This window comes from Narcine bancroftii, chromosome 8 (assembly GCF_036971445.1).
Source record: "Narcine bancroftii isolate sNarBan1 chromosome 8, sNarBan1.hap1, whole genome shotgun sequence".
NCBI lineage: Eukaryota > Metazoa > Chordata > Chondrichthyes > Torpediniformes > Narcinidae > Narcine > Narcine bancroftii.
The window spans coordinates 155,964,262-155,992,224 of record NC_091476.1 but is presented as its reverse complement, the minus strand read 5'-3'; the positions used below and the strand labels follow the sequence as shown (position 1 = coordinate 155,992,224).

The following is a 27,963-nucleotide window of genomic DNA, read 5'->3' as shown; positions in this document are numbered from 1 at the left end:
TTTCTACAACGACCTTGCCGTCGAATTGGCGGCGCTGGGAGTCCATCGGTGTGGGGGCTCCGCATCGATTCTGTCGCTGTCGGGGGTGGGGAGGAGAAAGAAGTTTATCCTTAAAAGTTATCTGTCCAAGCTGGACAGTTACCGTTAAAACATGAGCCCAGGGGCTGGAGAAGAACCAAAGGCGAGCCGTGTCCAGCAGGGAATAAGGGCCATTCTCCTGGGCCCTCCCGGCGCGGGAAAAGGCACCCAGGTGAGCGGGGGGGGGGGTTGGGGATGGGGGAGTGGGCATGGGGGATGGGGGTGGGCATGGGGAGTGGGCATGGGGAGTGGGGGGATGGGGAGTGGGGGGATGGGGAGTGGGGGGATGGGGAGTGGGGGGATGGGGAGTGGGCATGGGGATGGGGAGTGGGCATGGGGATGGGGAGTGGGCATGGGGATGGGGAGTGGGCATGGGGATGGGGAGTGGGGGGATGGGGGGTGGGGATGGGGGATGGGGGGGTGGGAGTAGGGGGGTGGGGGGATGCTGTGCCAACCCTCCGTCAAGACCTTCCACCGAGGACAATGAAGTTCGAGAGGAAAGGCTGCTTCTGTTCAATGTAACGTCCACATGACCCCCTGAAAAGTCCAAGTGCATTTCCCACCTCTATCAACCTACTTGGTTAACAGTTTGGATTTTGTTTGACCTTCAGCAACATTATTTTTTAAAAAAAACCCATATTCTTGAATTCTAGGACCATGTTTAAAACTTGAGAGTATGGGCTGCGACGCTCCACAGTTTTGGAAGTGGGGGGGGGGGGAATCTTTTTCCATCTTGTATCAAAGGTAGATTTGTAATCTGGACTGAGATCTACTCAATTAATTTTTGTTAAGAATGTATTTTATATTTTGTGTAGACCTTATGCTGATGGAAGTAAGTATATCAATTGTTGTTGGAAAATAATTTTTTTTGGATCAGCCATTTTTTTTAAAGAAGATAAAGGTTCTGTTATTGTCATATAATACAACTTTTACTATATTGAGAATTGTTGTAACTCAGCAATATGCCCAAGTCCTAAATTTCCTTTAACAAAGGATACATTTGGATAAAGTGTATTTTATGCAGAATGTGCCCTCCACACATTTGAGTGCCCTCCAACCTCTCCCCCCCCCCATGTAAATATGAATATCTGAGAAAATATTCATTGGCGATGATATTTTATTAAAGTCACAGTAATGTTATGCTTCTGCCTCATTAAAAGCGCCCAATAATGGCAAAATCTCATGCTACCTTCTGCTAAACTCCTCAGTCATTGCATTATTTCCATTCAGCAGTGTTGATGTTCTTTTAGTTTGTTTTCTATCTGTGACTCCAGAGTCTCTATCTTGTCCAAAAATTCTGCTACTGCTGACCGTCACGCCCTGTTGATATTGACCCACCCATTCCAATCTCCTCAAATTTATTCTTAAAATTCTATGGTCTGCCCCAACAACCTTCTTGTCACCCCTTGTAGCCTCTTCAGAGTTTTTGTATAAATTTGATATGTTGGGGTTGATATTTCTAGTCAAATAACTAGGGAGATTTTTCTAGGTTAATAAAGCACGTTGTCTATGGATAAGCGAGGCTTTTTGTGAAATACTTTTGATGAAGCATCTCATGGAACGCTGCAGCTTAGAAATGGGCCCTTCAGCCCTTCCTTCTATGCCAAACTATTTTTCTGCCTGACCCCATTGACCTGGACTGTATCCCTCCATAGTAGTCCTGTCCAGATTTTAAAAAAAATAGACTGGACATTCAGCATGATAACAGATCCTTCAAGTCCATGCTGTCCAAATACATCAATTAACCTACTACTCCTGTATGTCTTGAAGGATAGGAGGAAACCGGAGCACTCGGGGTGGGGTGGGGGGAACAGACACAGAATGTACAAACTCCTTGCAGACGGTGCTGGATTCTTAAATGTCAAAATTAAGCCTGCATTCATCAATTCAATTGGCAGGTCATTCCACACTCCCACCACTCTTTGCTCGAAGAAATTCCCCCTTAAGTTCCCTTTAAAGTTTTCCCTTTCACCATTAAGGCATGTCCTCTAGTTTTAAATCTCCCCTAACATCTTCATGTTCCAAGATTTTCTTGCATGATTTATTTCATGTGAATTTTTGGCTTGCAGTCAGGATGTGTATTTGACTGATAACTTAAAATGATAATTAAAGAAAATTCGATTGATTTCTATTCTTTCATTAGGCTCGTAAACTTGCTGACCACTACGATGTATGTCACTTAGCAACAGGCGATATGCTGCGAGCCATGGTAGCAAGTGGATCAAAATTGGGACAGAAGTTAAAGCAAACAATGGATGCCGGGAAATTAGTAAGTGCACCACAGCGTGTCCCAGTGCAATGAACTGATTCTGTTTTTATAGTTATCCATAAGTGGATTTTTGTCCACAGTTGTGGAAAAAATACTCTGGTGACCATGCCTACACAATATTTGCAACGAATGCCATCCAAAGCACATCAGACTGGTAAGAAAGAGCAAACACTAAAGTGGAGAGAGAATGGAAACTAGTTCTGCTAGGAGCAAACATGTGCATGGACTTTTGAATTTAACAATATGGGACTTCTGGAATGTTGGAGAGTCCACAAGTTTGGCATCTGTAACTGAGAGGTGGCTTGTATTCTTAAACCGGAGCATCTGTAGAGAGAGGAAAAACATAGTTATCATTTAAGATTTTAATTTTGATGGTAAATAAAATTTGATCTGAAAGAGCAAGTCTTCCTTTCCTGCCTGACCTGATGTATTTACAGGATTTTTTCCCTTTATTAATGATGGGAAGTGAATAAGAACAAAATACGGAGGCTAGGAATCTGAAATTTAAGAACAAACAATGTGAAAATATGTGGTTAATCTTCAATTCTTACTACAGAAATGCTGTTGTCTTTGTTGTTTCACAATTAGTTGTATTTGGTAATTTCTTGAACCTGTGCTGTATAAATTGCATTGGGGAAATGATCGGTGAGTCTAGGGCACACATGTCAAACTCTGGCCCGCGGGCCAAATTTGGCCCACAATATAATTATATTTGGCCCGCAAGATCATTTAAAAAATGTATTAGAGGTGGCCCGCCCTGCAGCGAGAGCTGATGCTGTTTTTTGGTAATGTCACCCCCACCATTCTCCCCCTTCATTGCACATCCTTCCCCACCCCCTAACTATCCCCTCCCCCATAAAACCACCCCCTTAAAAGATGGCCAGAATATTCTCAAAAAGGAATCCAGAATGGTAAAGTTCCACAAACCTTCTGCTGGGAATCCTAACAACACCCGGGCATCAGAGCACGCGGAGGGAGCAAGAGTGTTGCAGGTTGACCGTGCAAACTTTGAGAACGGGGAAAACAAAATTGTAACACGAGAAGTCTGTCGATGTCATCAGCCGGCAAGCCAGTTGGAAGGCTCCCCGCACAACCAGTCACTTCTCCCACCTGTCGAGCGGTGCGGCGGATTGGCGAGCGCCTGTGATTTCCTGTTGGCGCGATGGACATGGCAGGCTGCGCACGGCCCCCGCTGTTCCGCAAAGGCTGATCGGCAGCGCGCTGGGCCTGAGTGGGTGGGTAAGCAGGGGTGGGCAGAGGGTGTAGGTGAGGAGTAATGTGCAGGGGAAGTTATGGTGGTGCGGGGGGCAGTTAGAGGGAGGGATGAGTAGAAGGAGGGGTGGATAGGGAAGAGGTAGAAGGGGAGGGGCAGGGCGAGTAGGGGAGGGGTGATTAGAGGGTGAGAGACAGGTAGAGGGAGGAACAGGTTGAGGGGAGAGGCAGTAGAGGGGCATGTATAGGATGGGGTGGGTAGAGGCAGAGCGAGTGGAGTGAGGGGTGAGTAGAGGTTGGGTAAAGGACTGGTTAGGTAGAGGGATGGTGGGTCGAGGGTGAATAGAGGCCTAGAGCCTGAGGAGTGATGCAGGCCAAAATGGACACAGCCTGTGAATGCTGACTACATCTCCACAGGGACCAAATATGTTACCCTCAGGTCAAGCAAAGGGTGAACTTGAGCTACCTACTCCTGACCTGTAACATTATCCTTCTAAAGTTATATCCTAAAGTTTAATATTACATATGTTGAAAGAAGAGAAAACATGCAGATGTTGTTGAAAATTTTCAATAAATATTAGTTCGGCCCTCGACTTAGTTCAAGTTTTTAATTTTGGCCCTCCGTGAATTTGAGTTTGACACCTCTGATCTAGGGGAAGAGGGCACAACTTCAGGATTGAAAAGTGCGTATTTCAAACCAATGCAGAAGGAATGTCTTTAGCCAGAGTGATGAACCTCTGGGATTTACTACCAGTGGCACTGTGGAGGCCAAGTTGTTTAGTGCAGTTAAGGCAAAGATTGATAGGCATCTTAATGGTCAGGGTGTAACAGGTTGGGGAATGGGGCTGAGAGAGAGAGTGGATCAGTTCACAATGGAATGGCAGAGCAGACTCGAAGGGCCATGTGGCCTACTTCTGCTCCCATATCTTATGGTCTTATGGGAAAGCTGCTTCAGAATAGTAAAACTTGTTCCTTGTTTGATTTTGTGAAGACTAAAATGATCTTAGCCTTGATGTTTCCTCAACTGAATTGCTAATATAATCAGAAACTGGGGTAGACAGTGTGCATATGATGTTATTTTCTCAAGTTGCCACTCTTTATGCAGTGACTATTACAGAAAGGTTTAATGATTATGGTCATCAGGCATTTGATGAGGACTAGATTGAGCACTGATGTGATGCATCCTGCTTGCTGACCCTTGTTAATTTGTATTTATGCTTGTCTAACCTCCAAGACTGTGACCCTGGTTTTAGACACCCCAGCAGCAAAACATCGTCCCCTCATCTATCCTGTCAATTAAAAAAAACATTAATTTAGACATACAGCATGGTAACAGGCCATCTCCATAAGAGTATAAAAAGCAAATTACTGCAGATCCTGAAAGTGAAACATACTAAAAAGTTGTAAGGTATTGGCAGCAGCTCATTTCACATCTGTGGAGAAAGAAATGGTGTTAATGTTTCAGGGCCAAGATCCTAAAACAGAACGGCAAAAGTGAGAACATGAGTATGTTGGAAAGAGGGAGAAAACAGAAGGATGTTGAGCATGGCTGTTCAGGTGCTGTCTGAGAAAAAGAACCGATCAATTTGGGACAAGTGCAAGTAAAGGCAGAACAGTGGGGTTTAGAATCAGCTGTGATTTGAATGGCAAAGCAGACTTTGTGGGGTGAAGGTCTGATTCTGCTCCTATGTCTTATGAATAGAAAGGTTAATGGAGTTTTACCATAATTCCTTTTGAGTTCCCTCCTAAAACAAATGAGGCATGTTATGTGTCTATGGAGTTAAATTTTTGGATTTTTAGAAAAAAGTACTTCAAAATGTCAATTTATTTTGTCTTTCCCTTCTATGTCCTAACAAATCTCCCCTATGAATTTGGGGAGAATGTGCATTTATGTTTCTCTCAAATTGCATGAATTTTTGATAATTGTGTATATTTTTCCCAAAGTGAACAAACTTTCTACAAAGACATTTTTAGTCAGTAAAATATTCTTCACGGGATTCTGGTGGCCTGCACCTGATTTGATGCACATTTGATTATTTGTCTTTAGGTCAGTGATGAAATGGTCATTGATTTGATAGATAAAAACCTGGACAGCCACGCCTGCAAAAATGGATTTCTCTTGGATGGATTCCCACGCACCCAGAATCAAGCAGAGATGGTAGGTTTTTTATTGTTCCTTTTAAAGAAAAATATATTTTGCAATACCGTTTAAATTCCATTGCACTGTCTAAAGGTAATGTATGGTAACCTATGATCATGTCCTCCTTTGGAATGGCCACTCTAGCTGTAATGTTGATATCCAGCTATATTAAATTGGCAAAATTTCCTTTCCTGTGCTCATGAGATTATATTCATAAATGCTTTTATGATGATGTTAACATGGCTTCAATTCTGCAAAACTGAAATTAAACATTGGGCAAAATAAATTTAAAGTTTTGTAAATTAGTTGATAATTTTAAGAAAAGATGGTTTTTAATGTTTTATAGTATCCCGATATGGAATCATGTTTGCAAGCTGCTGGGATTGTGTTTATCATTATTTCATTTCCAACTTTTTAGCAAAATTATGCAAGTAACAGTAGAATCTCATTTTTTTCACCTTTGGTTAGTTAATGGAGGCCAAATAATTACCCTGGGTAAATTGGGAGAAGCTGGGAGTGATTGAATTGTTGCAAGATTCCAATCAGAGATGTAATTTTGCCTTGAGTTTAGATCCTGCTTCAGGTTTAGGCAATTAAATGGGTTGTTTGATTTAAAAAGAAGGAATTGTTATTGCAAAGACTCTTCAATAATTACTTAATTTTATGTGGGGGATATGGGTAACCCTGAAAGGTATAAATTTTCAATTTTACAATGTCTGTCCCAATTGTACTATTTCTCAAGTTTGACAGGCAACTGGAAAAACGATCCGAGAAGCTGGATTCTGTGTTGGAGTTTAAGATTGATGACGGCTTGCTGATTAGCAGAATTTGTGGCAGGTACTCTTGTTTATTAATACAGTATGTTTCCGATTTATCCAAAACGCTTGGGACCGGAAGTGTATCAGTTAATTGCATCTTCCGGATATCTGAGAAATGGCTGTAAACAGCCCTGTTTAAGCAACAGAATACTTGTATCGACTGTCATCAATCCTAACACCACCCCACTGCTGTTGCTGGACCTGCCTGGGAGCCTGAGGTCCCCGCTCCGATCCCTGACACCTCCTCACCGCCATCACCAAACCTGGCCGGGAGCCCCAAGTCCCCGCTCCAATCCCAGCCCAGTACCATCAGCATAATACTTGTTTTTTTTCTGTTTTAACTGCTAATACAAGGGAAGGTTTTTCAAGCATGAAATAAAGTTTTATTCTTACCAAAAAACAATGTGATCTCTGCTTACAAAAATAAGATAAATGCGGCAACATTCAAAATGGGTCTAACAGAGTATTTGAGTATATGAGAACTCTGACATTCTGTTAGCATCATTTTGAATCCAACAGAGTCCCAATTGAGTACATGAGATGCCATTGGATTCAAAATGGCACTAACTTGGAGGGGGGGGCATGCCATGTGATGACATGGGGTTAGACTGGATCCCTTCTCTCTGAAAAAGTTTAAAAAAGAGTTAATAAAGGTTGAAGGTTTAAAAAAAAAAATTTGTCAGACGACCTAGTAAACAGTACAAGATATCACCATAGAAAGAAAAAAAAGCTGTAACTGCACAAGAAACTGAACAAGAAAAAGAGACCTAAGAAAGAGAGGCCTACTTTGAAGAAGGATCCTAGATCTGTCTGGAAGGTAGGAGCCTGTGGAGATAAGCCTGGAGCTGGGGAATATCCTTGGACATTGCTGTCCAAGGAGTCCCCCAATAATGGCCACCCATTAGGAGAGAAGTGGCTCTGCTCATGGGCAACTCCTCGTGCATGCGCAAAGCACAGAAAAAGAGACAATTTTTAAAAACAAACCAAGAAGCTTCCAGCTCCAGCGATCAGGATGAAGACCAAGAACATGAATTGCATCTAGAACAAGGAGCCATGACTAAAAAGAAAAAAATGAGAGAGACATAAATTTACAGCTGAAATGAAGAATTGTATGGAAAACTTCCAACCATCTTTGGTGCAATTAACAGAAATTAAAAAGTGGTGGGAATATGTTTGAAAATAATAATTTTACAAAGAAGGTGGAAAGAATGATGCAACAAGTAGATAAGAAATTTGAAGTTGTGGAATAGAAAATTAAAGGAAATGAATTTGAAATTCAAATTGTTAAAGAACGGATGAAAATTCCAAGCTGAAGCGGCTGAAACAAAAGATCAGTTAACTAAAAAAATTGACATTTTAGAAAACTATGGTAGAAGAAATAATATAAAAATTGTTGGACTTGTAAAGTAAGGTGTAAAGGTCAGGAAATTAAGAAGTTTTTGCAGCGTTGGATTCCGCAATCCTTGGGAGTAACTGAATTTCAAGGAGATACCGAGATTGAAAGAGCTCATAGAGCATTACGGCTGAAACCACAATTAGATCAAATATTGTTGAATTGCTTCGTTATGAAGTGAGAGAAAAATCTTGGAACTGGCGGCAAAATCACCATTAATTTACAATGGAAATAAGATCTTATTTTACCCTGATGTGTTTTGATTTGTTGAAAAAATGCTGTTAAAAATGTATTGTGGAAGAAAGGCTATGCCTTTGTCCTAAGGTACCCAACAATATTGAAAGTTTTTTGTTCCAGACAGGAAGAATAGATTCTTTACGGAACCCAATGATGCAAAGGTATTTGCAGACTCATTAACTAAGAAAGGGAGACAATCAGTGAGTGACGCTTGAAATGAGCGATGATACTGAATGATTATAGTTCATAATACAGAGGGGAAAAAGGAAATATTAGAAAAAGAAAACATTTTGAGACTATTGGGGAGGAAAGTTTTAACTTGAAGGATCAATAAATAAGTAAAAATTTGTAAATGGTTAAGATTATATAGATGTAATGCAACAAGATACCGTACAGTAATTTGAGAGAGTTGGTTGGGAGTGAAGGACGAACTTCGGAATCTTGAGTGCTGGTGTGGTTTCAATTGCAACTCATCGTTCAGGGTTTTAAAGACACAATTTTAATAATGTACGCTTTGTTGGGGGGGGGTTTCTATCTTTTACTAGTTTTCTTTTTCTTAATACACTTGTATATCAAGAACATTAAGAAATACATTAGTGTTATAAAATTGAGAGGGATGGCAGTGGAAAGATGGATGGTTAGTAGATTTAGTAAAGAGATCAGAGGGCTGGAAAACTGAATTTTATTAGTATTAATATTAATGGGATACAGAACCAAATGAATCAGAAAAAATTATTAGTGCGCATGAAAAAGCAAAAATGGACACTGCCTTTTTACAAGAAACACTTGACCGAAAAAAGAACATGAAAAATTAAAAAGAGATTGGGTAGGAACTGTATTGGCATCTTTATTCAATTCAAAAGCTAGAGGTACAGCAATATTGATAAATAAAAATTTACCAGTGAAAATACAGGACACGATTATAGATACAGCAGGAAGATGTGTTATAGTAAATTATCAGATTTATTAGGAACAATGGACTCTAATGTATATGCACCTAATGTAGATGATGGTAAATTGGTACAGGATATTTTTTATGCAATTATCAAATGCTAAGGGAAAAAATATATTAGGAGGTGATTTTAATTTTACTTTGGACCTTAAACTGGATAGGTCAGGTGATAAAATGATTTAAAAATAAAGTAGCTAAAATAGCAATAGATTTAATGAAAGATATGGGGTTAGTGGATATATGGAGAAGAATTCACCCAAGTGAAAGAGATTCTTTTTGTATTTTTTCAATATAAAACATATTCACGAATAGACATGTTTTCAATTTCAATCTAGAATGCAGAAAGTTGAATATTAGGCACAAGTTCTATCTGATCATTCACTTTTAATTTTGTCAATTTTATTAGAGGAAGAACAAAAGATAGGTTGTAGGTGGAGATTAAATACAACATTGCTGAAGAAAAAAATAATTTTGCGACTTTAAGACAATAAAAAAATTTTTCTTGAAACTAACTGATTCAGTAACGAGTAAGTTTATAATATGGGATTCTATGAAGGCATATTTAAGAGCTCAAATAATAAGTTTTACTTCAAAAGTAAAGAAGGAATATATGAAAGAAATGGATCAATCGTAAAAATAATGAAATTGGAGAAGGAACTACAAGTGCAAAAAAATGAGAAAATAATATTTTTAGAATCAAAAAAATTAAGATTTAATACAATAAAAACTTGCAGACTGGAGAGAGATATAATGAGGTCAACAAAAATGTCATCAGGGAGGACGAAGATTACTGAATTTTAAAAATTATTAAAAGTAGCTCGATTAAGATTTTTGTCCTGCTATCAAATGGGTGAGAAAACAGCTTTGGGTTCAAATTGAAATGAATAAAATTGAGAAACTATCCCAGGACAAATTTTGTATAAATGGAATAGTGAATTGTTTAAATGAAAAATGGAGGTATCCATTTTAAAACGTATATTGAGAATATGGAATGGGATTCATATGGAGAGAGGAATTAAAAATTATCAATTTCCTAAAATGTTGTTAAAACAAAATCAGCTTCTTCCTTTCACTTTGAATAATTCTTTATTTAATAATTGGTATAGTAAAGGTATACAGAGGATAAAAGATTGTATGTATTATTTTGTCTATTATATTTATCTTTTAATTGCTCAAAAAGATTTAAAAAACACAATTTTTGCATATTATCAACTAAAATCATTTATTTAAAAAAAAATTGGAACAAATTTGAGGCTCCCCGAACAAAGTCAATTTGAATGTATATTTATTATCAAAGAAATTTATTACTGATATATATTCAAAATTACAAGAAACTAAAAGGAATAAAAAATTGTATAAATCAAAATTACAATGGGAGAAAGATTTAAATATACAAATCCAAGAGGAAATATGATCAAAATTATGTCAAGGAAGTGTTACAAATACAGTTAACTGCTAGATATCAAATGGTTCAATATGATTTTCTTCATCAATTATTCTCCACATAAATTGAATGGACTTGATTCTAATTATCTGGATAAATGTTTTCGATGTAACAAGGAAATGGGGTCCTTTTTGCATTCTATATGCTCCTGTGTGAAAGTGGAACAGTTTTGGAAAGATTTGTGTATTGTTAGGACAAATTATGAAGGTAAAGATACAAAAAGATCCGAGAATATTTTTACTTCGGAATATATACAAGATATAAAATTGAAATTGGATAAATATTTTTTTAAATTATAGAGCTGTTGCGACAACAAAGAAATGTATAGCAGTAATGTGGAAAACTGAGAATTTGGTTTTTAAAAAAAAAATAGACATGGCATATTGAAATGGAAAATTGTACACCTTTAGAAAAAAATACTTAAGGAATTGAATTGAAAACTTTAATCAAATTTGGAAACCATATGGATTTTTTGAATAAAAGTCCATCCACATCTTCCACCTTGCTCATTTCTCAATAATTATAAAAAATAGTGAATGAATACTATATGTTAGTAAAATATATATATATAATATGTAGAATTAGGTGTTCTTTCTTTTTTCCCCTTTTGGGGGAGGGGAGTTGGGGAGAAAATTAAACATTTAACGTATCATTCTGTATGGTTTAAGTTAGTGTATTATTGAATTTATATATTTTGTATTGATACAAATGACAAATAAAATTTTCAAAAATGGCACTAACAGCGTATCAGGGTCCTACTTGAGCATGGCAGGTAAAAAAAAAATCAACTTTTTAAAAACTTGTGACATTTTTCTGCCAAATTGTTTTTGCGGATAACAGAATTTTGGTAAAGTGGTTTTCGGATAATCGAAAACGTAGTGTATAGTTCTGGGGTGTCGTGGGGGTCAGGTATCTGGCACAGGGGCTGCCCCTGAGGTTCAGAAGGGAAAGAAGGATAAGAATAGGATTCTTGTAGTTGGGGACACATTAGTCAGAGGGACAGATAGGAGGTTTGTGGGACGAGATGGGGGATCCAGGTTGGTCTGTTGCCTCCCTGGTGCCAGGGCAGGGATATCTCGGATCGAGTACAGAGCATTCTGCAAGGGGAAGGAGAACAGCCAGAAGTCGTGGTCCATGTGGGGACCAATGACTTAGTTAGAAGTGGGGATGAGGTCTTGAAACAGGATTATGTAGAATTAGGTAGGAAGTTTAAAAACAGGACCTCCAAGGTAGTAATCTCTGGATTGCTGCCCGTGCCACGAGCTAGTGAGGGTAGAAATAGGAAGATGTGGAGGATGAATGCGTGGCTAAAGAGATGGTGCAGGGGGCAAGGGATAAGATTTCTGGATCATTGGGATCTCTTCTGGGGAAGGTCGGACCTGTACAAGAGAGACGGACAAGCAGATTTGCTAGAGCTGTGGGGGAAGGTTTAAACTAGTTTGGCAGGGGGGTGGGGAACAGAGGGTGAGAGCAGTGTCCAGGGAGTATGGCCACCTAGCTAGGAATAAAAAAGATAAGAAAGGTAGGATGGAGATTAGGGTAGAAGGTTAAAAAAGAGAATATATGTGAGGGTCATTCTCTGAGATGCATATATTTTAATGCAAGAAGCATAGTGAATAAGGTAGATGAGCTGAGAGCATGGATAGATACTTGGGGTCATGATATTGTGGCAATTAGTGAGACCTGGCTACAGGAGGGGCAGGACTGGCAACTTAATGTTCTGGGATACATTTGTTTTAGATGTGATAGATCAGGGGGTAAAAAAGGAGGAGGAGTTGCTCTGCTTGTTAGGGAGGACATTACTGCCGTGAGGTGGCAGGATGGTATGGAGGGATCGACCAGTGAGGCTGTTTGGGTGGAATTGAGGGGTGGAGGAGGCAAGAGGGTGCTAATAGGGGTGTATTACAGACCACCAAATGGGCCAAGGGAATTAGAGGAACAAATTTGTAGAGAGATAACGTATATGTGTGAAAATCATAGGGTAGTGATCATGGGAGATTTTAACTTCCCACACATTGATTGGGATACCCATACGGTTCGAAGGCTGGATGGGCTGGAGTTCGTTAAATGTGTTCAGGGTTGTTTTCTAAATCAGTTAGTAGAAGAACCGAATTGGGATGGTGTAATACTGGATCTCCTGTTAGGGAACGAGCTAGGTCAGGTAGCGGACATTAATGTTGGCGAACCAATTGGGTCTAGTGATCATAATTCTGTTAGTTTTAGGGTAGTTTTAAGGAAGAGCAAGACGAGGCCTAAAGTTGAGGTTCTGGATTGGAAAAGAGCAAATTTCGAAGGAATAAGAAGGGATTTGGGGAGTATTGAGTGGGACAGGATATTTTCAGGTAAGGATGTTAATGAAAAATGGAGAATATTCAAAAAAGAAATTTTGAGGGTACAGAGTAGTTATGTCCCAGTCTGGATCAAAGGAAAGGCTGGAAGTCATAGGGAGGCTTGGTTTTCGAGGAATATTGGAAATTTGGTTAGGAGAAAAAGGGAGGTGTACAAGAGGTATAAAGAGCAGGGAGCTGAGAAGTTGAAGGAGGACTACAAGGAGTGTAGAAGGAATCTTAAGAAAGAAATTAGAAAGGCCAAAAAAAGGCATGAAGAGGCTTTGGCTGACAGAGTAAAAAAAAATAAATCCAAAGGGTTTCTATAAGTACATTAAAAGTAAAAGATTAGTGAGAGATAAAATTGGACCCCTTGTAGATAGCGAGGGTAGGCTGAGTGAGAAGTCTGAGGAAATGGGGGAAATTTTGAATGATTTCTTTGGCTTGGTATTCACTAGGGGAAAAAAATGTTGAAACAGGTGAAGTAAATAAAAATAGTGGGGAGGTTATGAAGCATATAAGGATAACCGAGGAGGTAGTGATGGCTATGTTAAAAAAGATAAAGGTGGATAAACCTCCCGGACCGGACAAAATATTCCCTAGAACACTCAGGAAGGCTAGTGGACAGTTAGTGGGGCCATTAACAGAGATATTTAGGATGTCACTGGCCACGGGGGTGGTACCAAAGGATTGGAGGGTGGCGCATGTGGTTCCTCTGTTTAAGAAAGGGTCCAAATGCAAACCTGGGAATTATAGGCCTGTAAGTCTGACGTCTGTGGTGGGCAAGTTCATGGAAAGTGTTCTGAGGGATGCTATTTACAAATTTTTGGAGGTACAGGGATTGATAGGGAGTAATCAGCATGGTTTTGTCAGGGGTAGATCATGCTTGACAAACCTGATTGAGGTCTTCGAGGGGGTTACAAAAAAGGTTGATGAAGGGAAAGCTGTGGATGTTGTCTATTTGGACTTTAGTAAAGCTTTTGACAAAGTTCCCCACAGGAGGTTAGGAAAAAAGGTGGAGGCATTAGGTATAAATAAGGAGGTAGTGAAATGGATTCAGCAGTGGTTGGATGGAAGGTGTCAGAGAGTAGTGGTAGAAAATTGTTTGTCCAATTGGAGGCCGGTGACTAGTGGAGTTCCTCAGGGTTCGGTCCTAGGTCCACTATTATTTGTTATATATATTAACGATTTGGATGTACGGGTGAAGAATTGGATTGCGGATGACACAAAGATTGGTGGTGTTGTGGACAGTGAGGTAGATTACCGTAGATTAAAAGGTGATTTAGGAAGGCTGGAGGTGTGGGCTGAGAAATGGCTGATGGAATTTAATACAGATAAATGTGAGGTGCTACATTTTGGAAAGGCAAATTTAAATAGGTCATATACATTGAATAGTAGACAATTGAGGAGTGCAGAGCAACAAAGGGATTTAGGAGTTATGGTAAATAGTACCCTCAAGGCTGATACTCATGTAGATGGTGTGGTGAAGAAGGCATTTGGAATGTTGGCCTTCATAAATCGGAGTATTGAATTCAAGAGTAGGGAGGTTATGATGAAATTGTACAAGGCATTGGTGAGGCCAAATTTGGAGTACTGTGTACAGTTTTGGTCACCAAATTATAGGAAGGATATAAACAAAATAGAGAGAGTGAAGAGAAGGTTCACGAGAATGTTGACAGGATTTCAGGGTCTGAGTTACAGGGAAAGGTTGTGCAGACTGGGGCTTTTTTCTCTGGAGCGTAGAAGATTAAGAGGGGTCTTGATAGAGGTGTTTAAGATTTTAAAAGGGACAGACAGAGTAAATGTGGATAGGCTTTTTCAATTAAGAAAGGGGGAGATTCAAACTAGAGGACATGGTTTAAGATTGAAGGGGGAAAATTATAAGGGGAACATGAGGGGAAATTTCTTTTCGCAGAGGGTGGTGGGGATGTGGAATGAGCTTCCGGCAGATGTGGTCGAGGCGGGATCATTGGTTACATTTAAGGAAAGTCTGGATCGTTACATGGATAGGAGGGGACTAGAGGGGTATGGACCGGGTGCTGGTCAGTGGGACTAGGAGGGTGGGGATTTGCTACGGCATGGACTAGTAGGGCCGAACTGGCCTGTTCTGTGCTGTAAGTGGTTATATGGTTATAAACCATGGCTTGCAAGCCACATGCTGCTCTTTGACATTTAATGTGTGGCTTGCAGAAATATGTTGGCAATGACAGGTCCTCACAGTGGTAATTTTAGTGGGTGTGGCTTACAATGGATGGAGATGGTTCTCCCTCAGGTACCTCCTGGTATCCAGGAAGGCGTGCAGCGGCTTGGCGTGGAGGAGTTATGCAAGACTCAGCTGGATGGTGTCTGTGGGATGAAGGTTCCACCTGCAAAGAACACAGAGGCTCTCTGGAGCCAGGTAGTCCTGCTCCCAGCCAGCTGCCTGGAGAGTAGAGGTGGAGAGCCAGTGGCCCACACGGGGTGGCCAGAGGCAATACCAGTGCTCCCAAAGTTGCCCTGGGACACTCCAGATCCCTGCTGGGCCAGGAGACCTCTGATGTGTAGCCTGCCCCAGAAGTGGGGTGTCTACAAGACAGGCACTTTAATAGGCTGGGAAGCAATATAAGAGATGGGGAGGAGAGGCTGGAGGGAGTCCCTTATTAGGACCTCATCTAGGCACTAAGCCAGAACCGAGCTGAAGCTGGCAGCAGCAGTGAATCTCCTGTCAGCGGCCACAGGCAAGCCCTGGCACCACCAGATTGAGGGTCAGAATCAGGGAGTGCAGAGGTTAGATACTCCAACTTCTGCTCCCAACAGTTGCATCCCCCCCATTGTGCCAGCGACTTGCGAGAGGAATGTGGGATGGGGAGGAGCAGGACTGTGGGACCCCTGGCCTCACCCTACTACAGGAGGCAGGTTGTTTCCCGCATCATGCACTCAGCTGTGGATGCTGCAAGAGTGCAGGCATCCGCAGAGATCACTGGCAGCAGACTTCCCGAAGAGAACACATCAGGAACAGGAGTCCATCTGGCCCGTCGAGCCTGCTCCCATACTCCTTGAGATCACAGCTGATCTGGCTGTGGATTCAGCTCTGGTTTTTCCCATAATCCTTCATTCCCTTGTGAGGCAAAAATCTCTTGCTCTATCTTAAATATATTTAATGAGGAAGTATCTACTGCTTCCTTGGCCAGAACTTTCCATAGAAAATCAGTTAGGATTTTGAAAATATTTGATATGTATATCAGCACTTTTTGATTATTGAAACTAAAACAAACTACATGAATAAATATTGTTGCATACATGTATTTCTTAATATGTAACAAAATATGCATGTAAGATTAAAACTTTTTTCTTGTCTTGAGGCTCTTAGTCATCTGATGTATGTGGCTCTTGCATTAAACAAGTTTGGCTACCCCGATATAGTTTATATACATTACATAGCCAACTTGGAATTGATGGATACATCTTTGCAGATGCTTCAATAATATAGCAATAAATTTTAAGTTGCTTAAGATGTTGCATTTCAGCCAGATGAAGTTGGTTATATTTCTGGAGGGAAAAAAAAATTATCCCAAAGGGCAATTCTCAAATTTTCAATACTCTGCTAGTTTTCACAAGTAATATTAGATAACTGAGGGTGCAGCTAATCATTTGGCTTTTTTGTGAAGTGGGAGTGGTGTTGGCTATTAAATACAGAAGCAACCTTGGGTTATCTGTTTAGAGTTTTCAGTCGAGTTTCTCCAGCATTGAGTGTTTACTTCAATCATGGAATCTGCAGCCTTTCATGTTTTACTATCTATATAGGAAGTTCATTAAGAATTCCTTATTATAATGTTAATGTTTTACTGCAGTTGTTTAAAGCTGGGTTTAGTGTTTTTTTAGTGTAGAAAGGACTGTCAGTAACATTGGCTGCAAAGTTGATGGCTAATGCATTTACTTATTTTCCAGCAATGATTAATTGGCTGCTTTAAGGTAATTTTTCCATCAGGAATTGTTATGCGGTCATACTTATCTGTACAAGATTAAAACTGAACTTTGTCTCATTATGGGATTAAGCAGTAGATTAATTCATGAAACAATTTTACTGAAAAGTGTAGCTGTTTTTAAATTGTTGGATATGGTTCGGTACAGTTTCCTTAAATACAAAACATGACCTGATCTTAAAGGAGCTGTGAACAGCATCTAACAATTAATTTCAGAACATCTACAGTTTACAGTAAATTTGCCTTTGGCCTAATAAAAGGATTGTTAACTTTTATCTTTTAGTTTAAGATCACCATGATGTTCACAAATTATTTGTTTTGGTGCTACAAGCTTAATTCTGTTTAAAATGTCTTCAAAGTGAAGTATTGATGACCTGTAAAAAAGGATAGATTTTAATGAGGAAGCTATTTACCAACCAAAATTGTCTACCTTTCCTTATAGGCTGCTTCATCAGGCCAGTGGACGCACCTACCATGAATTGTACAACCCACCCAAAGTGCCAATGAAAGATGATGTATGTATAATGAGTTGTGATTGCACTTTTGTAATGTACTGTAAAACACCTGGTATCTGGCACCTATGGTAGATGCCGGGTAAGTGTATTTTCCAGTTGCTTGAGATTGACTCTTACAATGTCCAACAAATACACCTGCATTAAGAATAAACAGTTTAAAATACAACTACTATGCTGTTCTTGCATTGAATGAACAAAATTCACTTGCATGAATATGTACCAGTAAACAAACCTTAAAGCATTTTGTTTTATTTTCAGTCACATTCTGTGAAATCATTTAACTGGTGCTGCATCTGCAGGTTCCTTCCCCCTTCATGAAGCCGCCCTAAAGAATAACAATAACATTATAGATAATTAAAAGTTGAGAGTTTACAGATGATGGTTTATAGATGATAATAGTTTACAGATAAAGCCTCTGACCGGGGCAACTCTTACTGAGCAGGAATAAGGAGACATGTTAGAGAGTCGCATCAACCAGCTCTTCGTCCTGGGGATGCCATTTTGTTCAGCCACCTGCTATGTGCAAAACATGACCAAGATAATCAGCTGGTTGGTGAATATGGGAGCAAATATTCAAAGGCTCATGTGTTAATTCAGAGAATATTTACTTTTATGAATTTAAACTTGTGTATTTTTATCTATTATTTTATTATTTATTTTAATTTTTAATATGTATTTTCCTTTTTTTTTGCCAGTTGCTTGAGGCTGCTAGTTGTTTGAATCCAGATACCAGGGGTTTTGCAGTAAATTTTAAAATAGTTCAACAGGAATGTTACAAATTAAGTCCCATTTCAATCTTTCCAAAAGGATTGACATGATGTACTGTATGCAGGTGCCAAAAATAATGAAGGAAAATTAATATTAAGAATTCAATTGTTATTTAATTAAAATTGCTTGCATTTAATGTAATTTGTGCTTGTTTCCACATACAAGGAAACTTTTTAAACACTTCCTTTAAATGCATTATATATAGCAGTTCATTATGATTTGCCACTTGAATATTACTGATTTCTCGCATGGAAAACCTTCATGGGAAATAGAATGTAATGGCAATGTTCACTACATAATTAAAAAGCTGTAGAAAGTGTGACAGAGTATATAGATATGTTTTTGGGAGATAAATTGGGAAAGGTTTGTAAGAGTAGGTCACATACAAACACTTTACCAATTTAAAATCTTCTATCTGCAACACCAAAACCATTGTATATGATTTTGCAGCTTCTTTTTTGAAGGGTTAGAGAATTTTGCCTGTTCCTCTTCTGGTTGACAAGGAATACAAATTTAGGGTAGTCCTTCCGAAATATAAGAGATAAATTTCTGACTGATGTTCCAAGAGCTGAAGGTAAGCAAATTGCAGTAAGTAGGTGGTCAATGCATTGAGTTCATATAAGTTTAGATGTCAAGATTAATGATTTTGAGCATGCCAGTAAGTTTCTCTCTGCTTAAAACTTCAGAGATATTGATTACTTCCAAGGGTGGTTGTTTTTTGGTTGGTAAGTGGTCTTCTTGAAGACTTGTCAGTTTGGAAGAACATTGTGACTGATTAGGTTGCCTTTCTTCTCAATTTTTGAAGAAGTGGACCCTTGTGTGTTGGGGCTTGGGTGACTTGGACGGCACTAACATAGCATGTTATGATTATCAGCAAGCTCTCTTTTCCTGTATTCTTCGGAGATGTGAAACACCTGCACCAGGTACCTTAAGACATAGGAGAGGTTCCATCAATACTGCCCCTGCTAAAACCTCCAAATTGCCAGGTGGAATTGAACTAGAGCACAAGGTCACTTGCAACCCCCTGAATTTCTCTCTCAAATGTAGGTTTTGAGCTATACTTGCTGAAAAGACTACCTCAAGTTTGGCACTAACCACTGACCAGTGGAGTGATGCTGTCACAATATTTTAAAAAGCAAATTACCCAGTCATGGTTTAAATTTTATTAGCATTTTTTTAAAAATAAACCACCATTAGCTCCTTTTAATAGGCCATTTAAAGCCTGTAGAGAGCTGACAGCAATCAGACTGGGTGCATGGACCCCACATGGGAGCATTGGCACTTCGCTGTTATGGTTCGGATTTTATACTTGGTGTATAAGATGATCCTGGTAATGGGGTGACATTTTTAAGATTCAAAAACCGTCTTGTATGCCAACCTATACAGTACTCAAAATATTGAAGGAGGAGTGGCCCTCTTGATCTGATTCATCTCTGAATTTAATACTAATCTGCATCCATTGCCTCATCCAGCAGTCTATTCCAAAAGTAAGAAAAACACAACTTTTGTTTTCTCTAAAATGTGTCTGTGCATGTGGTGGGTCGCGATTCGTTATCATATTAAATATTCCAACTTTTTCTGAAGTATCTTAAAGTAGTTATGTATTCACTGATCCTACCGTGACAACAAAGTTTTTAGATTGTGTTGGTCTAGTCATTTATAAGGCAAGTGACTGCTAACGTTTGTATATGAATATTTACTGACTGAACAATCAATTTGTCATAACTGATGATGTATCTTGCACAATACCCCAAGCCTGCTCTAAATTTACAAATGTAAAGAGTAAAATTTTGTTATTTATTGTATTTTACTGCAGGTAACTGGTGAATCCTTGCTAAAACGCTCAGATGACAATGAAGAGACATTAAAATCTCGCCTAATCTCTTATCATTCCCAAACCAAGCCTCTCATTTCGTATTACCAAAGGAAAGGGCTTCATACAGTAATTGATGCTGCACACTCTCCTGAAATTGTTTTTTCTACTATTCTAGCTGCATTCAGTGGAGCGACATGTAAGGACCTGGTTATGTTTGTTTGATCTTATTGCTAATGCAGTAGAATTTAATGTCTTTTGTGTCTTCCTTATTAATTGATTACATGAGCAAATGATTAGGTGATACTCCTTTCGAGGATAACTGAAACCACCTCAGTCTGTTGGCTTCAGTTTTATTTATTGCAATAGTTTTAAGAAAGGTTAAATTGTAACTTGGTTCATTCTGCCAATAATTGCTATAATTACATTTGCACAAATATTATCTCATTGTTTCAACATTGGATACAGCTACTGTTTTAATGTTGCACATCAATTTCTCGGAAGTTGAGAAACAATACATCATTGCTGGAAGAAACCAACTGATCGAGGGGAAATGGACAGTTGACCTTTTGGGTTGAGACCCTTCATCTGGGCTGAAAGATTATGGGGAGGGGTGATGACCATATGAAAGGAGGAGATGGGGCAAGAGCTGACAAGTGGATCTAGAGGAGGGGTAGATTGACAGACTGAGTAAAGTAGCATCCCTCTTGCTGCCTGATCTGAGTTCTTCCAGCAGCTCATTTTCTTTTTACTCTAGATTCCAGCATATAGTCTCTTTGTCGCTCTCATAATTTTTCAGTTCGGTTCAGAGCCACATTTTCACCTCTGTAATTTACAACTTTTTAAAATTGTTTGAGAAGGTACAATCCTTTTTGCAGACTATGTTGGAAATTAGTTAAACTATGTAGAAGAAACAACTTTGATTTTTTTTTCCTCAATATTTATCAAATTGTTGCCTCTAGTCAAATGCAGTTATTCAGAATTGACTTTAGTAACGTCACTTCATCCTGATCATCAACATTGAACAGATGTGGCCAAAGATTTTTTTTCCCAAATAAATGATTTGAGGATTCTTGCAAGATATTGATCTTTTTGCTATTTAATAAATTGTTGGAGCTTTATTCTTGCAGGTTTTGCCATCCAATGCAACAATTCGATTGTAAATTGGGTTTTCTTATAATTAAAAATGTTACCTCTAAGAATCCTGCATTAAAAAAATGCAAATATTTGCTTATTATGCGAACAAATTAATTATTTAATTAAATGATTATTTAGATTTTATGAAAATTTCAACTCTATAAACTTTAAAGATTCTCACTCCCCGGCCTTTCTATTGCCAATAGAAATATTGATACTATTTAAAAGGGAAAGAGTTCCCCTAAGAAGTATGCTCTCGTGTATTACTTTTTTAATGTCATTTGATTACTTGCACTGTTCTTTGGCTATTTATGGACTTGGTTGACTCTCACCCAACATTAATTAATCTTCCTATATCATAAAAAACACTCTTGTACTATAATCTAATTTTCTTTCTCTGTTAAATCTTAATCCTTTGCATATTTATGTCTATTTCTCAGCACCTTAAAATTTGCTTGAGATTTGTGGTTAACTGGTGGCCCAAAATTGAACCTACAATGTTAATTAAGATGATCAGAGTAATTATTAAGGCGAAGTGGTGAGTTTGAATAACTTGTGGAGTTGGCTTTACTATTATAAAGAATATGAACATGATTTATATAACCTGGATGCCACAAAATAGATAATGTATTGCACAAAAAAGATCCATAGAGAATACAGTTCAATGGTAAAATATAAAATGTCTGTTTTGATTAAACCAAGAATTTCACTTTTCTTGATCTTGTAGGATCAATGAAGAGTATTCAGTAGTTAAAACCAATATCTTGGAATCTTTTTATGGAGCATTCCAACTAAATTATCTAAATTTACAGTGAGCATCAGACTGAATCTTGATTGCTGGTTGTCCCAAACAATAACCCAAAATCACATGATCATTCTAGTATATCCTTCAGTCTTCTGAATGTATTTGTGTTTCTCTTTGTATTTCCTAAGAAATCTTCAAAGCTAATATCCATGGAATGCTATTTTAATTCTGCTATCCATGGGGTATTCAGTGAGGCTAAAATCTTAATACTTGTAAATCGTGTTCCAATTAGAAATTTGTTAATTTTATTGTAAACTGGATCCTGAATTGTGTACAATGTTCACAAATGGAACAATTCCCCAATTTGCCAATGTCGTAGAAAGTTAGGAAAAGTTTGTTATTAGGGGCAACTGAAGATCATTGTAGTTTAACTCAAAACTCATCACTCACTCGTTTTTTTCAATATTTAAGAAAATTTTCCATACATGTAACTAATAAACCAATATATAATACATTAAATGTTTAAACTGGAGAGAATTTTGTTCATTACATGACGGTTATAACCCCTCCCCACACATATAAAGATGTATATGCATATAGCAATATAAAATAAGAAAGAAAAGAATAGCATTATGGATCCCCCCCCCCCCCCCCCCCACTAAACACACTGGAATTCGAGAGTTTATAAGGTAATTTTAAGGAAGAAGGTTGATGCAGGTGTCGAGAGGCTGGAAGAATATTTTGACATATTTATACCTAAAATTTGCATGTACAGGCTCCAAATTTGCAAAAATAATAGTGTTTACTTTTCAAATTATATGTAACTTTCTTTAGAGGAATACAGCTTTGAATTTCTGGATTCCATCTTCCCATACCTAAATGTTAATCCAATGTCCAACTCACTGCAATGCATTTCCTTGCTACTGCTAATGTAATTTTAACAAATCTCATTTAATATATTGATAATTTCAATTTGTGTTTTGTTCCTTCTATATTCCCCAATAAGGATATTTCTGGGTTTGGGGGAAATACAGTGCATCTAACTTGTTCTCTTTAAAAAAAAAATTAAAAAAAAAAAAAATCCCTAAATTCACCCAAAAGGGTCTTGCCTTGGAACATGACCAAGTTGAATGTAGGAAAGTACTTATCTCTTCATCGCATCTGAAACTGGTCAGACCGATCCGGTTTCATTCTATTCAATTTTTGTGGTGTCAAATATAACTGATGTTTAAAAAAATATATACACTGAACCAGATAGTAGTCCATTAAATACATTAATAGTATTTGTCATACAATCTTGACAAAGATCTGACCATCTTTGTTCCTCAATTATATTCAAATCTAATTCCCATTTCTGTCTAGATTTATGTACTCCTTGTTTAATAGTTCTTTCAAGAATTAAATATGTAATGAAATTCCTTTGGAAAGGTAAAATGTCAAGATTTCTATAGAAGGATTAACATGAAAGTATGAACTGAGAGGCTTACACTTCGTAATTTAAAAAATGTTAACAAGTGGTTCATTGAGATTTCTTTCTTCATTTTATGAAGGAGCAAAAAGCACCAACATGGGTTAGAATAGAATTGGATAAAATAGGAGAGAGATCAGCAGAAGAATTTGTACATAAATGGGACTCAATATTGATGGTTGGTGTTAAAGAAACACCACTGTCGAAACATTTGATTAATGTTTGAAATACGACGAATGACAAAATTGGAACAAAGGGAAGTATATTGCCTAAGATGCCTTTAACTCAAAATTGGCTTGTATCTTTTTCAGAGGATGATAACTTTTTGACTATCTGGTTTAGTAAAGGTATTAAGAATATTGAAGATTGTTGTGAACCAGGCCAAATTGATGTCTTATGAACAATTGTGGAATAAATATGGAAACCTAGTAATATTCTCTTGCTATTTTCAACTGAGGGCCTATCTAAGGAAGAAATTAGGTCCAGAGATGTGGTTACCTATATATAGTGAAGTGGAAACCCTTATTAGGAGATGAAATATTAAGATATCTACTTCTGCAATTTTTTTTTGCAAACAGGAACTATTAAACAAGGAGTGCATAAAACTCTCATTTCTTCAATGTTATTTAAATCTTGACAAGAATTTTTTTTGAAAATAAAAGATTAGAAAGTGTAACATTTTGAAAAAACTAATTTGCTAAAAGAGATAGATTACTGAATTATCTATCTCCATTTTTAGGCTATCCATGTATCACAACATTGGTGTCCTTTACGTTTAAAATAATTGTACAGATTTTGTGATTTATGGCATCAAATCTAGCAAGACCTTGATGCAGAGAATTGACATTGTAAATGCTTCCTAATGTCAAATTTAAATTCCTTTTCATGTTGATTTGCCAAGTCCATGTAACCTTTTCCACAATTTAAGTACCTCCCATAAAGTGCAAAATTTAAAGCAGTGAATATTTCTCTCTGGTTTAAGTTTGCTAATAACATAGAAATCAAAATTTTGATTAGTTCTGTCTGATCGAAACAATGAAATTAATTGTATTGGATTTTGTTTAGCTGAGAAATGGAGACTTGGTTTATACTGAGTAAGATGACATCTGTCTTCATCTTTGCTGGAACCTCCGAACATATACCTCCCAAATTATCATCAAGCAGTGTATGATAGTTGTATTAATTAGTTTTTTTAAAAAATAAATTACAATAGCAAAGCTAAAATATATGTGGTAATATTTGAAATAAAAATTAGTTTGCAAGACAATGTATTGAAGAGAACTGTTGCCATTTTAAACAAATGTGAGATTGTTTTCACTAATGCTCAATTCTGTTTCTAATTTTTCCAATTGCTTCTTTATAAGTAAACATTTCTATACCCTTCTCATTGCTAAATGCAAATTTATTTTTGTGATAGGGTTACTTTTGAGTTTCATTTTTGTTTTTTAAGTGTTCACAGCAGTACATTGTTCTTAATACCCTGTTCCATAGGCCATGGGAGTCCTTTAGACTTGCACCAGCCCCAAGTAGAATTTTCTCATTTTCACCATTTTCAACTTTACAACTGGAAACTTGGTTGTTTGGAAAATGGTTCCTGATTCTGTCAGGGTAAACAGAGGTAAAATTGCCTTTAGCAAAAAGGTACCCTTTTTGGATTGCATTTAGAGACTCTTCCTAATATCTACACTTCTAATTAATGCATCTTGTTTCAAAATTCAGAACTTGTATTTTCATGTGAGTTAGAGACAATGTTTTGAGAATTTGCACTGCTTATATGCCATGTAAAAGAGTTAAAATAAAGGCAAACCAATGAAGCTTATCATTTTGTAGTTTTCCAATTCATTTACTTTGTTTCAATGAAATAAAACTAGCACTGTTGAAATTTGAAAACATGTTATATGCTGAATAACCAAAGGAAATCTGGGTATTTCTAATACAGTTTCTAATAACCCATAAATTGAACACATAAAAACAATTTGTGGACATATTTAGATCAGACACAGATTATTTAACAATTCATTTTGATATATTTCACCAGAACTTGGAATAATTAGAAATACGAAAGGAACTAATGGTGGTCAGAGATTAAATTGAAACTCAATAGTATGGAAGACCAGAAAAATTAAATAAGGGTTGATAGCTCAATGCCATTGGGGTTTAATAAGGGTTGTTGTGAAAATTGAGGAGCTTTCCATATAATGTAGATGAAAATTTCAATGTCTATTGTCTTCTCATGCTCACAAGGGAATGAATATGTAATGACAAAGACTGCCAGATCCTTTGGAAAATATAATAGCCCTTTTCCAAAGGCCAATTTTCACTTTTGTTGGTAATTTGCAGTAGTAATCATAATAAAGGTGCCAACTTCTGGAAATTAGACTGCATTAATGGCCAATATTCCTTGGTTCATTAAAAAATGGTGTATTTGTCAGATTTATTTCTCTTCTACTCTATTGTGCATAGAAGAGATGTTATAATTGCATAGCCTTGAAGTTTAATTCATTAAATTCATCTTGATTAGCTTTCCTTCATCGAAGTACTCAGTTATTAAAGAAAGATCTGGATTTATATAGCACATTTCAGAACATTGGGTTTCATAGCCTTTGAAGTACTTTTCCAGTTCAGTGCTTTTATTATCAGTGTCTGCAGACTTTTGTGTTTCACTCCATGATGATGTTGGAGACCAGTTCGTTTTTACCAATTTTCTTTTGAAGGTATGTTCTTTTAGGGTGAATAAAAGCAAGTGAGTAAAAGCAGAGATAAAATAATGCCAATTGAAAATCTGGACCATTTATCTGCAATTATTTGCAGGTAAAGTACAAACTGGATGCTTTTTAGTACAGAAGTATTTAGTAATTTAGAGTTCTGATTTACAATATCAAGATTATAATGCATGGTGGGGGTGGGGGGCGGGGGAAGGTTCTTTGGTGTGACTTGAAGTACTAAGATAGCTGTGGATCTCATCAGTCAAGGAGCTCCGAATATGAAGAACGAATTCTTTCTTCTGCTTTAAATTTACTTAACCTTCTTTTTATCTCATTTCAGCCAACTGAAAATTATGCTGCCAGAATTTTACAAGCCACAGTGTGCCAAGTGATCAAGTTTATAAATGTTTACATAATGTGGAGGGAATATTGGTGATCTAATACATGCGTGCAATTCAGTTTTTAAATTCTTGCAATTAATATGCTGTAGGATATATATGTGGGTTATTGAATGATATTACCTCAGTTATTAAACTTTTCCAATTTTATAGTTGCATATTAATTGGCAGAGAGGGAACACGTTTGGGTTATGCAGAACCACATTTATGAAAAGCCAGATCTCATTTCTAATGTCCTTCCTGTGGCCTTAGTGATACAACATATTGCCTTCTGGTGAGGTATGTGGTTGTTGCATGTACCAAATGCTGATACTTTCTTGTTATGATAAAATAAACAATTTTTGTGCATTTATATGGTGTTATAGTTTGGTTGTGTCAAGCTTTGGGACGACTGCCTACATTTTGCTCATACCTTGATGAAAGGCTCAAGCCTGAAATACAGGTAATGTATCTATCTTTGCTATATAAAGTACACTATTTGACCTGTTGAGTTTCTCCAGCATTGTTTTTGCGTCAGTCAGGGTGTCTGCAGGCTTTTGTATTTTGCTCTAGTACTTTGGTTCACAATTTCTTTATCTGGCAACATCCAAAAAGTGCAGCATCCGTGCACAAAGATATTTCATCGCTATCTTGAATCTTGGTCTCTACAGACTTCCTAATGATTTAAAGTTCCTCTTATAAAATATTGGGGAGATTAATCCACTGGCCTGGATCTTCTGCTGACTGGCAAACTGTCCATCTTGGAGCCTTCTCTTGCGTGGACTTTCTCTTCCCAATTGAAACCAAACATGATTTATAGTGTGTCTGAAAGTGACTGTAATCAGTATCTGGAGGCGTATGAACTCTGAGATACTGATATGAGATACTGATGAGAAATCTTGGGTCGATAGAAGGGTCTGCATTTTGATCAATATTTCTCCTTAAGATAGTGAAGCAGGAGGTTGACATGACCCCAATGTCCATGTACCAGCCAGTATTAACTAAAAAGCACACACCACCCACTTTCCCAGAATCCAAGTTCTGGTCCAGTTTGAGAATGGTGAAACCTGGTCAGATTGCAACATACGGTTTGTTCTCTGATAGCCATTCTCAGTGCAGAAAACAATTGAGAATTGTCTCTGATAAAGAAGCCTTGCCCTGAAGTTGTCGATTTTATTTTTCAATGACTGGATGTTGGAACTTGACTGTTTACAAAATGACTGTCAAATTGAGCTCGTGAGAATAGCCTAAAATGCATCCATTCCACTTTGAGAATGGATGCATTTTAGTCTCTGTGACTGCCTAGATCATTTACTGACAATACCCACATCTTTGACATTATCTGGTGACACTTGTTTGCATTGACATTTCCTAAGTGTTGCTCGTATTCTGACTGGTTTTGTCCCATTCCTGACATGTAGGTTCTCGTTTTTTAAAAATTTGAAATAAACCTTTTCAAGCAGATTCAAAGTCGTGCTTAAAGTTTCCTTGAAGAAATGCAAAATACTCATTGACTCTTCAAAACAGAGAAAGGGCATTTGATTAGAATTCCAAACCGTAATCTACACTGAACAAGGCTGTAATGAGGCTTGATCCTGTTGGA

The 27,963-nt window shown here is 37.6% G+C and overlaps 1 protein-coding gene across 2 annotated transcripts; it reads left to right on the top strand.

Annotated features, from left to right (window-relative positions):
• ak2 (adenylate kinase 2) lies at positions 1-26,733 on the top strand. Of its 2 annotated transcripts, XM_069895535.1 has the most exons (7): positions 1-250; positions 2,222-2,347; positions 5,607-5,717; positions 6,442-6,536; positions 17,275-17,347; positions 19,932-20,127; positions 26,324-26,733. In XM_069895535.1, exons 1-7 carry the CDS (start codon positions 152-154, stop codon positions 26,329-26,331), a joined length of 708 nt encoding a protein of 235 aa, XP_069751636.1. In that variant the 5' UTR covers positions 1-151; the 3' UTR covers positions 26,332-26,733. The 2 variants fall into 2 exon arrangements, with proteins under 2 accessions (XP_069751636.1, XP_069751635.1); XM_069895534.1 differs by lacking the exon at positions 26,324-26,733 and having other exon boundaries at positions 19,932-25,097.
• Positions 26,734-27,963: the final 1,230 nt, after the last annotated feature.

Bases quoted from the DNA above. Each gene is read 5' to 3' on its own strand.
- ak2 (XM_069895534.1), top strand. From the start codon at position 152: ATGAGCCCAGGGGCTGGAGAAGAACCAAAGGCGAGCCGTGTCCAGCAG. The intron at 5,718-6,441 runs GTAGGTTTTTTA...CTATTTCTCAAG, and splicing joins CCCAGAATCAAGCAGAGATG to TTTGACAGGCAACTGGAAAA. The intron at 6,537-17,274 runs GTACTCTTGTTT...CTTTCCTTATAG, and splicing joins ATTAGCAGAATTTGTGGCAG to GCTGCTTCATCAGGCCAGTG.